At 35.9% G+C, this 17,911-nt stretch overlaps 1 protein-coding gene across 13 annotated transcripts in view; it reads right to left on the bottom strand.

Moving 5' to 3' along the window:
- Positions 1-17,911, bottom strand: part of SLC35A5 (solute carrier family 35 member A5) — a 58,130-nt gene that overhangs the window by 15,849 nt on the left and 24,370 nt on the right. For 10 of the 13 annotated variants that reach the window (XM_037835453.1, XM_037835445.1, XM_037835394.1 and 7 more), the window contains 3 exons: positions 3,746-4,529; positions 2,296-2,367; positions 695-800 (listed from right to left, as the gene is read on the bottom strand). In XM_037835453.1, coding sequence (XP_037691381.1) covers positions 2,299-2,367; positions 3,746-4,529 — 853 coding nt within the window. In that variant the 3' untranslated portion in view covers positions 695-800; positions 2,296-2,298. The remainder of the gene's footprint in view (positions 1-694; positions 801-2,295; positions 2,368-3,745; positions 4,530-17,911) is intronic. The other 3 variants (XM_037835399.1, XM_037835417.1, XM_037835432.1) reach the window with 1 other exon arrangement.

Genomic DNA, 17,911 nt, shown 5'->3' with positions numbered 1-17,911 from the left:
AGTGACACAATGTCTCCCTAAAAACTTCAGTGATAGAGAATTTACTATTCACTCTCCACTACTCTTCAGGAGGGAGGACTTTCCTATTGTTGGAAAATATCATTTGTTAGGAGAGTCTTCCTTATATTGAAAGAATTACTGTCACCCTATAATTTTCACTGTAATTTGGTTCCCTGGAGTAAGAGGAAAGTCTGCTTCTTTTCCACATGACAATTATTCTCTCCAATTATAAAATCCTTTGACTTCAGGAGCATCTAAGATAATGGGATATGGTTTCTAGACCTTTCACCATTCAAATTATTCTCCATTTAAAAGAGTGGTACCCACAAAGTACTCCAATATATCCAGAGAAGAACTTTTCATTTAGTTCCAGCATGTACACGTACGCATGCTCAATCTCTCTCCCTCCCTCTCTCCCTCTCTCCCTCTCTCTCTCTCTTTCACTCATTAGGAGGTAATAACACAAGTAAACCTTACTTTTGGGAACAAACACTCCCCATAAAAGAAGGTGGGAAAAAAGTAATTGTAAATAAGAAAATCAATATGTGCATTAGTGAAATCTGCTACTTAAAATATTCTGTAAGTGATGTTTTTTAAATAATATTTTTGTCATTTTATCTGTTCTGCAAGAAAAAAATGCTTTGTGTGTTATATTTCCCAAAAGTGAGGCTCTTCTGTATCTTATTTTCCTTACCTTTAAAATGAACTGCCATAGGAGTAATCTTCCTGGGTCACAGAATTCTGATGGGAATGCCTATGATAAGGTGAACAGTTTTACTATTCTCAGAAGTCAAGATATACTGAAAGAGAAAGTTTTAAGAGAGATTTGGAATTTTGCCTCATTCCATTTTTTTAAAGTAAGAGATCCACATCCCATCTCACATCACAGAGTGGCGACACAAGAAATAGGTTTAAAGATTGTTTAATTACAAAATTTCCACCAACCATTGCCAGCCATATCATTCTGGATATCACAGATGGATTATATAACAGTAGTATTTTATATTCATCTGTATGAAAATCAGGGAAAGAAGAGAAGAAATGAAAATAGGCTGCATTAGAATGAACCCTTAAAGGTCACATTGACAGTGTGGTACCCTGTAAACATATCATTCCATTAGCAAAAACTTACTCTTCTCCTCTCTCCAGTCAGCTGTAATACCTTGGGAAAGTCACTTCCCTGGTTCCCCATTTTAAAAATTACCTATCACCTGACTCTACCTCACAGAGTCAATTTCCTGCAGGCAAAAGAACCTGAAAAAATACCACAGACTCATAAGTATGAAATATTATTACTATAAAATGCTTCACTCATTACTGGCATTCTTATTTTAGAATAATACAATTTATATTTCAGTAAAAGTCAATACTTGTTTGCAAAGTGAAACTTATAAAAGGAATTCTTGGTTATTAGTCTCGCTGATAATACGGTATGGTTCTAAAGCCAGTGTCTCAACTCTTGGGAACAGAACTTGATATAAAAAAAAACACAAAATAGCCGTAAGCTCTAGGTACCAAATAATAAAAATGAAATGCCTTATTAATTCTCCAAAATGTAATAGGAAAGAATAATGAGGCCAAGATTGTGTGATATATAAACACAGGGAAAAACAACAGCAGCATGGTTTCTTTACGGAATATAAAGTACAAGAGAGAACTGGTGATTGGGAACCAACTTTCATTTACATTGAAGCTTATTCATGTAGAATAAGTTTCTTCAGCAAAACATTTAGCACACTGTATGTCACCCACAGATCTATGGTATGGCCAGGTATTTAGGTCCTTCAGTCAAAATTTTTTAGAAACACTTCTGCTGCTTTTCATTGCAATTATCTCTTGGGCTTCAAAATTCAAGGGATAAGCTACGAGGTATTTACAATTATAAAAAAGGGAAGACTTTGGCATGCAGATTAGAACTACATAATTATTAAGATCTGGTAAACTGATCTTTATTTGCATATTTATAGGGTATAGTTAATCAATGTCTATTGCAAGTTTTTTGGAAACTTGGAAGGTAAGAAAAACAATCTGCAAATATATCTTGCTGACTTATCAAGTACCAGCCCATTATTGGCAGTCTCTTCTCTATACTATTACTTCTGTGTCAGTTTCTTAGAACTTTTCAGCCTTTAGGAACTCTGAACCTTGGATGGAACCATTTAGAGAGTGGTTAGATGTATGCAAAGAGTATTAGGTTTCAGAAATATTCTTAGTTTATCAAGGTGAAATGATAAATATTACAAATGATGAAAATGAGAAAATTAGGTTTGTAAGAGCTGCCAATTATTTGGGTACCAATTAGAAAGCATCTTCATCCGACTCAATATCACTCTTGGGTTTGGTAAGTCTTTCCAGTTCTTCTCCATCCTAAAAGGAACATATGAAATCAATAATTAATTAAAACAAAAGTAGAGATGCAACATTTTTAATGATTACTAAAGAGAGAATTTACTAACAAATTATGGGTCTTCCTTCATTAAACAATAAATGTAACCTGGTCAAATGAAATTAAATAAATACTTAAGTTCTTGAAAAGTTAATGTTAGAACTTTACTGAGGTCATGAAAAAGTGAAATTCATTCAGTACTTCCATTTCAAAGTTAACACAGCATTAGCAAAGGTAACAAGCACCCTCTACTGGTCCTGAAGGGAAATGACTGAAGATTGGAGAAATAGGTGGAAAATAGTCCTTGTTATCTACATTGCTTTTTCTTTTACTTAAAAAGTAGGCCAAACATGTTATCAGCCTGTTAGGAAAGAATAAAGGACTTCTGAATTTATACCATGGCTGAGCAGAGGGCATTTGGAAACTGAGAGTTTCTAATTTTTTCATCCTAAGAATCTGAAGTATCACATTTCAGGGGCATTATACCAAAGTAAGCACTACTGTGAACTCTGATAAGGAACAGACTAATTTTCCCAGAGTGAATTTTTCATTGTGTGAAATAGACTAATTTTCCCAAAGAGTGAATTTTTCATTGTGTGAAATATTTCATATTTTTTGTGTTCTTGAAAATTGTAAATCTAAAGCTAGATAAATAGGAGTTCATTTCACCTTTTACTTAAACATTTATTTTAACTAATGGAATCTCCAAAAGATCATTATTAATTTGCTATTAACGTGACTAAGAAACCCTTCTAACTAGCAGATATTCAAAATAAGTGTTTTTCTAGAAAATATTTCCTTCTATTCATAGAAGCTCTTTGAAAACCTTTTTACTGGAAAAACAAGCTGTGCCTTTTTGACATACTGTGGAAAATTAAGGGACCAGACTTTCTTTACCAAGACTTATTAACGTATAAGATCAACTTTTCTTATGAATAAGGCTTATCTTCCTAGCTATGGTAGAGAAGAAAAGCAAAGCATTAGTAGTCAGACCTTATGGGGTTTAGTGCCAGTTCTTTCATTTAATAGCTGTAAAGTCTCTCTGGACTGTTTCTTCACTTGCAAAATTTGGGAGGTTGGACAAAATAACCTGAAAGGTATCTTCTAGCTCTATGATTCTACAATATGATACAACTAACCCATAAAGTCCTTGAGACCATGATTTATACTTTTTTTCTATCTCTGACATCTATCATGAGCTCTTGTCAACAGCGAGTCCAATCAATGTTTGTTGACTGATTTTTAAAAGTCAGAGATCCATTATGTTCTTTGAAAAATAAATACTAATTTTTTTTTTTCTTGAATAACCATACTTCGAAGTTGGTAAGCAGGCAGAAAAGCAATATCCTTACAACTTACCCCACTTGAGCGCTCCCAAAGACCGCCACTTAGATGTCGGATCCTTTCTTGCCTAGGTGCGTATTCCAGACCTTGAGATTTGCTGGCATTATAAATAAATATGGAGAGAAGGACTGACGAGGCTTCCAAGAAAAACTCCAGAGAAGGACTGAAGTCAAAGACCAGAACAGATACTGTTGTGATGATGACAGTGGTGATCTGGGCCATCAAGACATGGAACATGTTATCCAGGAATTTCAGAATGAAAGCTACCGAGAGGCCCTGGAATGCAGTTACAAAGATAAGGGCCACGGAAAATGTATTGTGGCCATAAAAAAATCCACAGTTCTTAATCTGGTCTCGGTTACTGCTCTGAAGGCCCAGGGTCAGTCCATTAAAAAGAATGCCAAAGAAATAGAGTTTGCTGTTCTGTATGAAGATGCTTTCAGTGAGCTGGTTCCCTTCCTTCAATATCTTTTCATTATAGATATTGGCCATTGAAGAAATAAAACACTGGCCTATAATAAGAACATGGCCCAAGCCAAGACGGATGTGACTGAAAACTCTGGCTGTAGTGTTCTTCCACTTAGCTTCAGGAAAAATCCATTCCTTTCGTGTGCAATTATCTTTTCTGGAACACTCACTTCTGAAAAGAAGGCAAGAATTGGATGGGCTAAAGAAAGCATCATGATGAAATCCATGTCCTGCCAAGTTATGCTGTGAAGTTTCAGTCCCAGCAGTTAGAGCCACAATAGACAAAAACAGAATCAGGAGGGATGCCCACTGTATCCAGTTTAGATGCCGCCTGTACAAAGATGAAAACAAAATTTTACTACTGTTTTTTTTTTTTGTTGTTTAATCAATCATTTCTACTGTAAACTCAAAAAGATCTTTAAGTACTTGGTTGAAAAATGTGTTCTTGGTTGCATTCCCCAAATTCAAGTTCAAAAGAAATCCATTAGTGCCTCTGCTTCTCAAATTTGACATTTGTATTCTCTCTTATAATAGCTGCCTCATAAGGCTAGTGAGTCATTTCTCCTCTTTATAGATTTCCTTTCAACCTACAGGTTTCACTAAGCCTCTTCCAGAGCTTATCTTGGTCCTTTGGCACAGCAACTTATGATATTGCTAAAATGTAAGTTATAAGCAGTGATCCTTAACCTGGTATCCATGAACCAGAAAGTGTATGGATGAGTTTCAGCAACCTGTGAATCCTTGCAGAGTGCTGAATCTTTTATATAAATGAATTCTTCTCCTCAGGAAATCCTTCAAAGCTTTGTCAAACCTTCAAAGGTATTCATGAGCAATTAAAGATCTATGACCTAATCACAAAGCATTACATAGCAAAATGCTGGCTGATACAACAAGGAAAACATGATCTTTTGGGTAAAGTTTCATAGTTTACTAAGTTGTAACAATGCCTTTTTTATCTTCTTTTTTTTGATTAACAACAAACGTGAGATACAGAAGACAACAGAATACATGTATTATGATTATTCCATTTTGCTGATTACATCAACAGATATTTAATAAGCAGCCACTATTTTCCTGGATATAAATAATACTTGATCCCCAACTTCAAGGAATTTAAATATCAGTAAGGGGACAGTCATGAAACTAAATGATGGCAAAATAATGTGTGAAAAGTGATATAAGAGATATATACATGCAACAAGTGAGGTACATTGAAGAAGGAGCACTTGAGTCTACAAAAGTTATCAAGTAAGACTTCAAAGAAGAAATGACACTTGAGCTGACAGATGAAAAATAAATTGGAGTTTGACATGTGAAAAGGGAGTGGGTGGCATATACAAGCAGAACAAAGAGTCTATGCAAAGGCAACGAGAATACACAATGTTGATTGTACAAAGGAAGGTGGAGTATCTGACCCAGCTTAGGGTAGTAAGGAAGAACTTCTAGGGAGAGCAAAATCTTAAGGTATGAGAATAAGCCAGATGAAGGACACCAAGAAAAGAGAATAACATAAGCAAAGGCAAAAGTGTAAAGCAACAGGTAAGAACCAGAAATTACAAGAATTTTGACATCATTGGAACACTTATTGAACAGCTGTTATAGGTCAAGCAATTCCTGCTCTAAAGGAGGAAACTGTCCTCTGATAGGTTAGCTGACGGCCCTAAGGTCATTATGGAAGAGATGTGAGCCATGGTCTTTGTGTCCTCCTTCTGAATCACTACATCTCCAAATATTCTGAGCTCTCAGGCTGTGTGTGGGTATATATATATATATATATGAAGATGTGTGATTTCACCAATACTTCCATAGAGGTACTGCTTTGCAACTGCTAAATGCACACATATGCCTACATAGCAGCACACCTATGCACATTATCATGTCTGCTGATACATGTAATTTTCAAATGCCCAAATCTAGAACTCAGTGATGGGGTTAGCATAGCCTTGTGCCATGAGATCAGAAACTATAAACTGGTCATTCAAATTTCTGAAGGTACAGCTGGTACACTTTAAGTAGCAGAAAAGAAACAGAATGGAAATATAATAGATAAGAGATGAAAAATGTGTACCCAATTTATAAAAACCATTAAAAAGCCATTATTGTATATAATAGACAAATGAGGCAATGACATAATCTACAGTTCCTTTAGAATTTTCAATTCTGACAGCTATGGGTTTTCAACTAATACTGACATTGAGAAAAAAGAATCTAAGGAAACAAACACTTAAGCTAAACAGTACCTACTGCAAACAATTACTCATTCAAGGTAATGTTTTAGGGAAGGCCAAAATTATTAAGGATTAGTTGGAAAATGGTGGATTTCCAACAAAGAAAATAAATCTTCATAAATAACCCTGTAGAGTTAACTGAGAACCTAAGTTCTTACAAATGCTCACTGATTCTGCATGGAGGAGTTTGCTTACAATTTAATCAATTCAACACAGTAGAAGTTTCCTTAACTGATATTCTATTTCTCCAGTAAAATATTCTGATCGATTTTCAGAGCTCACGGCTAAAAGGCTACTCAGAGTGCCTCTGCTTCCAAGAGAATTATTTGCTCAAGAAAAGTCTACTTGTTCCTAAATGTACTTTAGCCAGATGACCTCATTACTATAATTACATATTTTAATGATTACATAGACTAAAAAATTATGAGTGCAAAAAAAGGATTATTGTTTTTATGAAAGCTAAAGGTAAATCACTACAAGATAAAAAACTGCCATCAAATTAAGTGCGGGTGAACTAGCTGTAAAAGATTCAGGAACAAATAATAAAAATCTAGACAAATTCTACTTTAAAAAAGTATTTTTAGGGACTTCTTCCATTTTAAAGAAACTGAAAGCAGAAATCATTGATGATACATAATGAATATAGCTTCACACAAGAAAGAATTCAAAGAACTCTAATTAGCAAACCCACACATATTCAAAGGAAAGTTCTTAGCTCTATATCAAAAGAATGATGAATAAGTGAACAATTACATACAAAGTTAAAATAAATTATTTAAAGTACGTATTTTTTAAATTAATGATTCCCCACTTTGCTTTTTAGTAACACAACAATTAGGTACAAATTATGCCATATAAGAGCACTTTACCATATTTGATGGTAGTAAGCCAATGCAGAGCATGAAGACAATTAAGTGGAAAGACTTGCATAATTGTTTTCTCAAGAAATTGTACATAACACATTTCTTAGTAGCATGGAGAGAGTGACCACAGGTAGACTTATAATGAGAAATCATAACGATTTATCAAGTGAATGAATGAGTTTAGAGAAAATGCTTGTACTTCTGAGTGGCACTTTTCTTTATTCTTCTGATAGTTTGGACAGTAACTAACTTTACCATAAACTTCCAAAACACCTATCATATATGTTTCAAAATGTGTTTTTAAATGATTTTATCTACAGCTTCTCTTTGAAGAAATCAGAGAAACTAAAACATATTCTTTTGGTAGAATCTATGCCGGTCTCAGTTAAATTTTGTCCAAAAATCTCAATTTTCAGGATGATGTTATTTTCTAAAGCCAAGGCAAACAAGATTATACAACTTTGTCAAGGCTTAAGAACAAACCAGAGAGGCTTTGAGACATAATGTCTGCCATCAGTTTCCACTTTGAACTGGTGGATATTTTTCAGTGAACACATCTGTACATTCACAAATGGTATCTCTAGAAAAGTCAACAGAACATTTAGATGGTGATATTTTCTTTTTCCCACTTTCAACTTTCTCCAAGTAACACATGCATTAGTCACTGAATTAATTTTTTCCTACTGTTATAGTCTTATATCCTTTATCTACATGCGAAGGTGTGTTTGATGGCTCTGCTAGAGTCATATATAAGGCAATAGCTTTAATATGCTAAATGAAAAATGAGTTATTTATGGAAAATAAATTAAGAATACATGATAGAAATCTTAAACTGCTATTCCCTGGTCAAAATTCATTGCCAAAGGGCAAAGATCATAAAATAATTCACACAGAGTAAATAAAATAGGGAAAAACAACATATACTACCACCAACAAAAAGATCAAAATAGAAAAAAGTTAAATTGATTTCAAAATGTAGTAAGTAAAAAAAGGCATTCTCATAAAAGATGGTATTAAATCAATTATCATAGTATGTTAACTTTACTGTTTAGAGTAGCTTCAGAGCTGATTTTTGAGCTAAGTTAGTGCTTGTGGAAATAACAAAATACAAAGCGATTTTGTTGTCCTTTTAATGTACATAACTTCCCAAGGATTCAAAACAGAGAGATATTAACAACAAGCAAACACATATCTAAAAATCAATACTAATGCTCTGAAGATTAAGAGTTAAGTTGTGAAAACAATTTGAACTAAAAAGTTCATATCAATATTCATTACTAAAATTAGCAATACTACAATTAACATTAGCACAATTAAACATTCAAAAAATAAAATAAATAAAGTAAAACATTTAAAATTTATAGTACAAATAGATTTGGATTTGGTTAAACTGAGAACTATTTTTTTTAATGCATATAGTCAAATTCTTAAAAATTTAACAGGGGTTATTTACTGAGCTAAAGCTAAAGCTACTGGCAAATTTCAAGTCAGGTAATACATACATTACATCATCTTTTTGGTAAATTCAGTTTTAATTGATTCAATATTGACATAATACCAATATACTATACAACTTAATGTGCACTCACATGCACTCACAAATTGTCATTTCAAAGGAAAAATATTTTTACATATTTGGAGAACTTTGCTGACTTATTAAGAAGTACACCTTTTATTTTAGCTTGGGGCCAAATTTTTTCTCTCATGGAAAAGCATTTCTAATTTTATCACAATCAATGAAAAATACTATTACTTACGTACATATTCTCAGAGGCAAACTTTTTTAAGCTACAAAGTGAGTAACACGTCAATCTCCAAAGACTTGAAAACATTTTGGAATAGTATTTTTTAACTTGTTAAAGAATTATTTTCAAAATTCATAAATAAAATGAATGTAATGTACAAAGCAAATTTTGATGTATTCAGACATTTAAACTGAACTAAATGTAATGTTAATTTTTTCCCAATCACTCAAACTATTAAATTAAATGTTTCCTCACGGCAAAAGAAAACGTTGCAGGAATTCCATATACCAAAAAGCAATGGGAGGGAGACTATGGGAAGATGGTGGGAAAGGGAGCTCCAGGACTCAGTCTTTCCACCAGAGCAACTATAAAACAGGCAGGAACTGTGTGAAACAACCATTCTGAAACTCCAGAGGACAGAATAACACTATACAGCATCTAGGGAAGAGCAGGAGGAAGAGGCTCATAAATTACAGTACAGAACAATAAATTGCTTTCTCCACACCATGGATACTGGTGCCTATTACCAATTCTCACAGCAGACTGCCATGGGGTCCAGCCCCTGGCTAGCTAGCTAGTGACAGAAAGGGACATAAAAATCCTCTTCCCTGAGACTAGGCTGGGTATTGCTGATTACTGATCATGACTTTTGATTAGTGACTTCAGATCACTGGGACCAGCTCTGATGGTGGCCATTGTTTCATCTGTCCTGGCAAAGGCAGCAGTGGCCATTGTTTTAACCAACTCTGGACAACGGCCAGGGAGGAAGAGACTTAAAGATGCTATGCTTCCTCAGGGCTGTGGGGTTCACTTAACTGAAAGGCTGCAGTTGCTGGGCAGGCAAAGAAAGTTCATGATTCCCTCCCCTGGGTACTTTGGAGCCAGTCTGTGCCCTCTTTGTGGGTCCCTGGCCCTGTTTCAGCTGGAAAAGACTAACTTGGGAAAGTCCTCTCTGGCATGCATGCCCCTCCTCCCAGAATTTGCCTTCTAGGCAAAAGCAGTTTGAGACAATGAAAGAAATATAAAAAACTATAGAGGCAGATAGTCTGGGGCAAGTTCTTGCCAGCTTCAAACACCCAAGAGAGGGAGATCTGTCTCCTGGGAAATGGAGGGGTCAACCAACCTCCCACAAATAGGGGAACTCCAAAGCAACTAACAAGCACAAGCCCAGGACAAGACACAGGACTAGAAAGACAAGGAATTCCCTGCACACTCCATTTGCCTTGGGTAGCTCTTCCTGATAGGGGGGCTAATGCTCAAAAAAAATCACTGTTTTATATGCTAATTACAAAATCAAGAAACAGATGTCTCAGGGAAAAATTTCAGAGTTCATATTTTAAAATATTAAAATGTAGAGTGTGCAAAAAAAAAAAAGAGTACAAGACAAAGAATGACGGCCCATCCAAAGGAAGAGGACAGAAACTCAGAAAACACCAAAGATGACAAGAATGTGGATTTACATTCAAAGCCTTTAAAAAAAGGATCTTAAAAATGCTCAAGGAGATGAAATAAAATACAGAAAAAGAAGAAAAGGATATCAGGAAAACAATGAATGAGCAATACCAGAATCTCAGTAAAGAAATAGAAGAGGATATCAGGAAAACAATGAATGAGCAATACCAGAATCTCAGTAAAGAAACAGAAATTTTAAAAAGGAATCCAGCAGAACTACTGGAGTTTCAAGATCACAATAACTGAAATGAAAAATTCCAGGGTTTCAAGAGCAGATTGGAGCTGGCAGAACAAAGAATAAGTGAACTTGAAGAAAAGACACTTGAAGTGAGTCAGACTGAGGAGCAGAAAGAAAAAAAAAAAGAATTATAAAAAGTGAAAATAGACTAAGCAATCTCTGGGACACCATTAGGCATATCAATTTATGCATCATAGGAATCCCAGAAGGAGAAGAAAGAAAGGGGCAGAAGGAATAGTCAAAGAAATAATGACAGAGAACTTTACAAACTTAGCAAAAGACAGGACTATGCACATCCAGGAAACCCAGAGAACACCAAAAAGGATAAGCATTAAGAAAAATAAACCTCATCATATATTGATCACACTGTCAAATGCAAAGGACAAGGAGAGAGTTCTGAAAGCTGCAAGAGAAATGCAATGTGCTACGTACAAGGGAGTCCCAATTAGACTGAGTGCTGATTTATTATCATAAACCATGGAAGCAAGAAGGCAGTGGGATGAAATACTTAAAAGTGCTAAAAGAAAACAGCGAACCAAGAATTTTATATCCAGTAACACTTTCTCTTACAAATAAAGGAGATATTAAGATATTCCCAGATAAACAAAACCTGAGGGAGTACATCACCACCAGATCTGCCCTACAAGGAATGCTAATGGGGGTTCTTCAGACTGAAATGAAAGGACACTAGACAGTGGTTGAAAGTGGCATAAAGAAATAAAGACCTGTGGCAAAGGTAACCAGTTGGGTAATAAATGCCAGTATTACTGTAGTGTGTTATTTGGTATGTAACTCCACTTCTTATTTCCTACAGGAGCTAAAATGCAAATGCATAAAAAATAAAAATAAATTTATAGTTTTGGACCATACAATGTAAAAGATATAAGTGGTTAAAAGTACAAAAGGGGTACAGGAACAGTCTTTATATATGCTATTGAGGTTAAACTGGTATTAAACTAAATATGATTGTTATATATTTAGGGTGTTAAATTTTAACCCCATGGTAACCACAAGGAACAGATGCAAAATATATCCAGACAGAAAAGAGAAGGCACTCAATATGGTCCAACAAAAAATATCAAATAAATTTAAAAGTAGACTTTAACAGGAAGAATTGAGGGACAAAAAAGATATAAGACATACAAAGACTAAATAGCAAAATGGTAGAAGAAAGTCCTGTATTACTAAAAGTGACTTTAAATCTAAATGGATTAAACTTTCCAGTCAAAATGCAGAGATTGGTAGAATGGATAAAAAAGCATGATCCAACTATATGCTGTCTGCAAGAGACTCAACTTAAATTCAAGTACGTTAAGGGTGAAAGGAGGAGGAAAAATACACTATTCAAGTAGTAACCAAAAGGGAGCTGGGGTAGCTATATTAATATCAGTTAAAACAGATTTTAAGTCAAAAACAATTAGGAGGGACAAAAATGATCATTGTGTGCTGGTAAAGGGGACAATTCAGTAAGAATATGCAATGATTATAAAGATATATGCATCCAACAGCTGTGCCCCAAAATATATGAAGCAAATACTGACAGATCTGATGAGAGAAATTGATGGTTCTACATTAATAGTAGGAGACTTTAACATACCACTCTCAATAATGGATAGAACAACTAGTCAGCAGATCAGTAAGGAGTACAGGACTTGAATGATATACTAAACCAACTAGACCTAACAGATATATACAGAACACTGCACCCAACAAAAACAGAATATACATTCTCCTTGAGTGCACATGGATCATTCTCCAGGATAGACCATATGCTGGGACACAAAATGGATCTCAATAAATTGAAAAATATTGAAATCATACAATGTATATTCTCTGACCATAACAGAATGAAACTGGAAATCAATAACAGAGAGAGAAACGGAAAATTCACAAATGCAGAAATTAAACAACATACTTCTAAACAACCAATGGGTTAAAGAGGAAATCAGAAGCCAAATTAGGAAATATCTTGAGGCAAATGAAAATGAAAATATAACATACCAAAACTGATGGGATACAACAAATGCAGTGCATAAAGGGAAATTCATAGCTCTAAATGCTTACATTAAAAAAGAAGAAAGCTTCAAAACAGAGACCTAACTTCAAAACTGGAAGAACTAGAAAAAGAAGAGCAAAATAACCCCAAAGCAAGCAGAAGAAGAAAATAACAAAGTTTAGAGTGGAGATAAAGGAAACACAGAAAAAAAATAAAGAGAATCAACAAAAACAAAAGTTGGTTCTCTGAAAAGATGAATAAAATTGACACATTTAGCTTGACTGACAAAGGAAAAAAAATACAAATGACGAAAATCAGAAATTAAAAGAGGGCCATTACTACCAACCCCACTGAAATAAAAAGGACTATGAAAGGATACTGTGAACACCTGGACACCAATAAATTGGATAACCTAGATGAAATGGACAAATTCTTAGAAAAACACAAACTACATATATTGACTCGAAAAGAAATAGATCTCAATAAACCAATTACTAGTAAAGAGATTGAATGAGTAATCAAAAACTTTCCCAAAAAGAAAAGCCCAGAACCAGATGGCATCACAGGGGAATTCTACCAAACATTTTAAGGAGACAACTCCAATTCTGCTCAAACTCTTCCAAAAAAAAAAAAAAAAAAAAAAAAGAAATGAAGAGGAAGGAACACTCCCTAGTTCATTCTATGAGACCACTATTACCCTCATACCAAACCCAGATAAAGATACCACAAGAAAACTACGGACCTATATCTCTTATGAATATAGATGCAAAAATCCTCAACAAAATACTAGCAAACTGAATCCAACAGCACATTAAAAGCATTATACACTGTGATCCAATAGGATTTATCCCTGGTATGCAAGATGGGTTCAACATAAGAAAATCAATTAATGTGATAAATGACATTAACACAATGTAGGAAAAAAAAACACATGATCATCTCGATGCAGAAAAGGCATTTAACAACATCCAGCAACGTTTCTTTTTTTTTTTTTATAATAAATTTTATTTTGAAATAAGTTCAATCTTACAGGAACAGTTGCAAAAACAGTACAAACCCCATACATAGAACTCCATCATACCCCAACCCCCTTCCCCCGATACCCCGATCCATCACCTTTAAGATCCTGTCACACCACCGTCTCTTTCTTTCCCTCGCTCTCTCCCTCCCTCCCTCCCTCCCTCACACCCATCATCTATTGCTCTGTCCTCTGAACGTATGAGAGCAAGCTGCACATATCTTTGAACAAACAATATAATTCACATATATCTTTCCCATGGACAAGAACATTATTTTATGCAATCTCATTAAGCGCAGCTAAGAAGTTCAAAAAATTCAACATTAATATAAAGCTTACATTCTATATTTCCTTTTTTTTTTTCTTGTCTCCCATCTGTGTCCCTTTGAGCCTCCTCTTCTCCGACCTCAGATCCCATCCAGGATTATCCTTGGCATTTAATTGTCATTTAGACTTTTTTTTTTTTCCTCAATTGTGGAAAGATATATATAGCCTAAATTTTCCTATTCCACCCCTCCCTAGCATTCCATTAGTGGGATTAATCACATTTAGAATGTTGCAATGCTATCACCTTCCCACCATCCATTTCTAGAAGTTTCCCTTCACCCCAAACAAAAACCCTACTCTCATTTCTTAACTCCCCATTGCCCCTTCCCCCACTTCTCATATCCCATACTCTACTTTTCATCTCTATGGTCATATTCTCCGATACTTTCTTTGTGTTTACCATGGGGCTTAAATTTAACATCTTAAATCTATAACAATCTTGTTTTTCTTTGATACCAACTTAACTTCAATCGGACACATAAACTGTGTTCCTATACTCCTCCATTCCCCCACCTTTATGTAGTTCTTGTCAAAAATTACATATTTTACATTGAGTCCAAAACCACCAATTTATCTTTACAGTTTATATATTTTAGATCCTGTAGGAAGTAAATCGTGGAGTTATAAATCAACAATACAGTAGTATTGGTATTTATATTTACCATGTGATCTTTACTGGAAATCTTTATTTCTTCATGTGGTTTCAGTCAATTGTTTAGTGTCCCTTCCTTTCAGCCTGCTTAGGAGTGATCTACTGGTGTTGAAGTCCCTCAGCTTTTGATCATCTGGGAATGTTTTCATCTCCCCCTCATTTTTATCCTTCAGGTGTTTGTGAATTCTCCAAGTCTCTGATGGTTATTGACTTCTATTTGTATTCCATTGTGATCAGAGAATGTGCTTTGAACAAATTCATTTTTTTTATTTTTTATTTTATTGATGCTTGTTTTTATGTCCCCGCATACAGTCCATTCTGGAGAAAGATCCGTGATCACTAGTGAAGAACGTGTGTCCCAGTGACCTGGGATGTAATATTCTATATATGTCTGCTAAAATTCTCTCTCTCTCTCTCTCTCTCATTTCTTTGTTTCTCTGTCAGTAGGGCTCCCTTTAGTATCTGAAGTAGGGCAGGTCTTTTATTAGCAAACTCTCTCAGCATTTGTCTGTCTGTGAAAAATTTAAGCTCTCCCTCAAATCTGAAGGAGAGTTTTGCTGGATAAAGTATTCTTGGCTGGAAATTTCTCTCTCAGAATTTTAAATATGTAATGCCACTGCCTTCTCGCCTTCATGGTGGCCGCTGAGTAGTCACTACTTAGTCTTATGTTGTTTCCTTTGTATGTGGTGAATTGCTTTTCTCTTGCTGCTTTCAGAACTTGCTCCTTCTCTTCAGTATTTGACAGTCTGATCAGAATATGTCTTGGAGTGGGTTTATTTGGATTTATTCTATTTGGAGTTGGCTGGGCATTTGTGCTTTGTGTATTTATATTGTGTAGAAGGTTTGGGAAGTTTTCCCCAACAATTTATTTGAATAAATAAATAAAGGTCTTTCTAGACCTTTATCCTTCTCTTCCCCTTCTGGGACACCAATGAGTCTTAAATTTGGACGTTTTATTTTATCTATCATATCCCTGAGATCCATTTCGATTTTTTCAATTTTTTCCCCACTCTTTCTTTTGTTCTTTCATTTTCTGTTCTGTGCTCAAGGAGGCTGAGTTGTTCAACTTCCTCTAATCTTGTATTATGAGTATCCAGAGTCTTTTTAATTTGGCCTACAGTTTCTTTAATTTCCATAAGATCTTCTATTTTTTTATTTACTCTTGCAATATCTTCTTTATGCTCTTCTAGGATCTTCTTTATGTCTTTTATATCCTGTGCCATGCTCTTCTTCATGTCCTTTATATCCCATGCCATGCTCTCATTGCCTGTCTGTAGTTCTTTGATTAATTCCACCAAGTACTGTGTGTCTTCTGATCTTTTGATTTGAGTGTTTGGGTTCCGGTTCTCCATGTCATCTGGTTTTATCATATGCTTTAAGATTTTCTGTTGTTTTTGGCCTCCTGGCATTTGCTTTACTTGATCTTTAATTTGACAAAATTGCAGCTTAGTGACATACACTTTCTCTAACCAGCAGATGGCATCCGTGAGTCACTTATTCCCCTCAAGTCAGTTCTCCCCAGCTTTGTGGTGTGTGGGGATCTTATTCTTGGGTCCAATTGGTGCACTTAATTTGGGTGTGTTGTCAGTGCTGTCTGCCCCCAATGAGGGGCATGTGCCTAAGAGGTTAGGGAGGAAGGGCAGGTTTAATAATCAAACCTCCCAGGTGTTCCCGGAGATTTAAGGCTGTTCTCTGCCGCTGACCCAAAATTCCTTGGTATTGGTGTAGGTTCCCTGGGATTTCTGAGCGATTCCCCCCTTCCTGCTGTGCTTTTCCAGGACCTCTGCTGAGGGGGGGAGGGCTGTGCCACGTCACAAGTGAGCACTGGCCTCCAGGGAAGCCCTGAGCCGCCAGGCTGTGCAGGAGTGTTCCCAGCCCACTTCAGAGATGGTTGAATGGGACGCGTTAACTTCCCCCTTTCTGCACAGCTCCGCCCTCCCAGCTCTGGGACAATCAGCCGTGGGTGTATTCAAGGCCACTGTCCACAGCTGATATTGTGTCGTGTGAGTAGTGCTGCGGGAAAGACTCCCTGTCAGGCTGGGTTTCTTGGCTCAGCTCTGTGTTGTGTGTTCGGCCCTGGGCAGGAGTAGCCCCACCCGCTAGGGAGACGGCTGCAAGTCATGCTTTTTTTTTTTTCTCCTTTTGGCTCCCCTTTGCTCCCCTGGACCCGAGACAACCAGCAGTGGGTGTGGGAAGGGGTATCCTCCACCCCAGACACCGAGGCATTAGTCCAGACTGCTCCCATCTTATCTGCAGCTGCTCCCAGGCTTCTTTTTTTTTTTTTTTTTTTTTTTTTAAAGAACTAGTCTCCAAATGCCAACCCACCATTTCCCCACACTGCAGCGTGGCCGAGGGACTCAGCCGACTCACTCGTTTCAGACTGCAGACTCCTGGTTTCACCAAACGCATGTTCCCTGTGGCTTTAGCAGACCTTGTCCGGCTGGTGCTACTCTGGAAGTGGTGTTCTGGATCACTTTCTGTTTTTTTATCTAGTGTTTTTCACGGAGGTGTTTTTTTGCTCTGTCTCACCTAGCTGCCATCTTAGGTTCTCAACATTTCTTGATAAAAACACTTAGAACAAAAGGAATAGAAGGAAATGTCCTCAACATGAGTAAGGGCATATATGAAAAGCCCACAACTCACATCCTACTTAATGGTGAAAGACTGAAAGCTTTCTCTTTAAAATCACGAACAAGACAAGGATGCCCATCTGACCACTGTTATTCAATATTGTATTGAAAGTTCTAGCCAGAGAAATCAAGGCAAGAAAAAGAAATAAAAGTCATCCAAATTGGAAAGGAAGAAGTACATCTTTCCCTATTTGCAGTTGTCATGATTCTAAACACAGAAAACCCTGAAAAATCCACAGCTAAGCTCCTAGAGCTAATAAATAAATTCAGTAAAGGGGTGGAGTACAAGATCAACACCCCCAAACCAATAATGTTTTTATACACAACCAATGATCAACTGGAAGAAGAAATCAGGAAAAAAATTCCATTCAAAATAGCAACCAAAAGTATCACATGTTTAGGAATAAATGTAAGCAAGGATGTAAAGGACTTGTACACAGAAGACTACAAAACACCACTAAAAGAAATCAATGACAACCTCAATAAATGGAAAGACATTCCATGTTCATGAATTGGAATTTTAAATATCATTAAGATGTCAATTCTACGAAAAGCAGTTTATAG

Source organism: Choloepus didactylus, chromosome 1, assembly GCF_015220235.1.
Source record: "Choloepus didactylus isolate mChoDid1 chromosome 1, mChoDid1.pri, whole genome shotgun sequence".
Classification (NCBI taxonomy): domain Eukaryota; kingdom Metazoa; phylum Chordata; class Mammalia; order Pilosa; family Megalonychidae; genus Choloepus; species Choloepus didactylus.
This window is presented reverse-complemented; position numbering and strand designations above follow the sequence as displayed.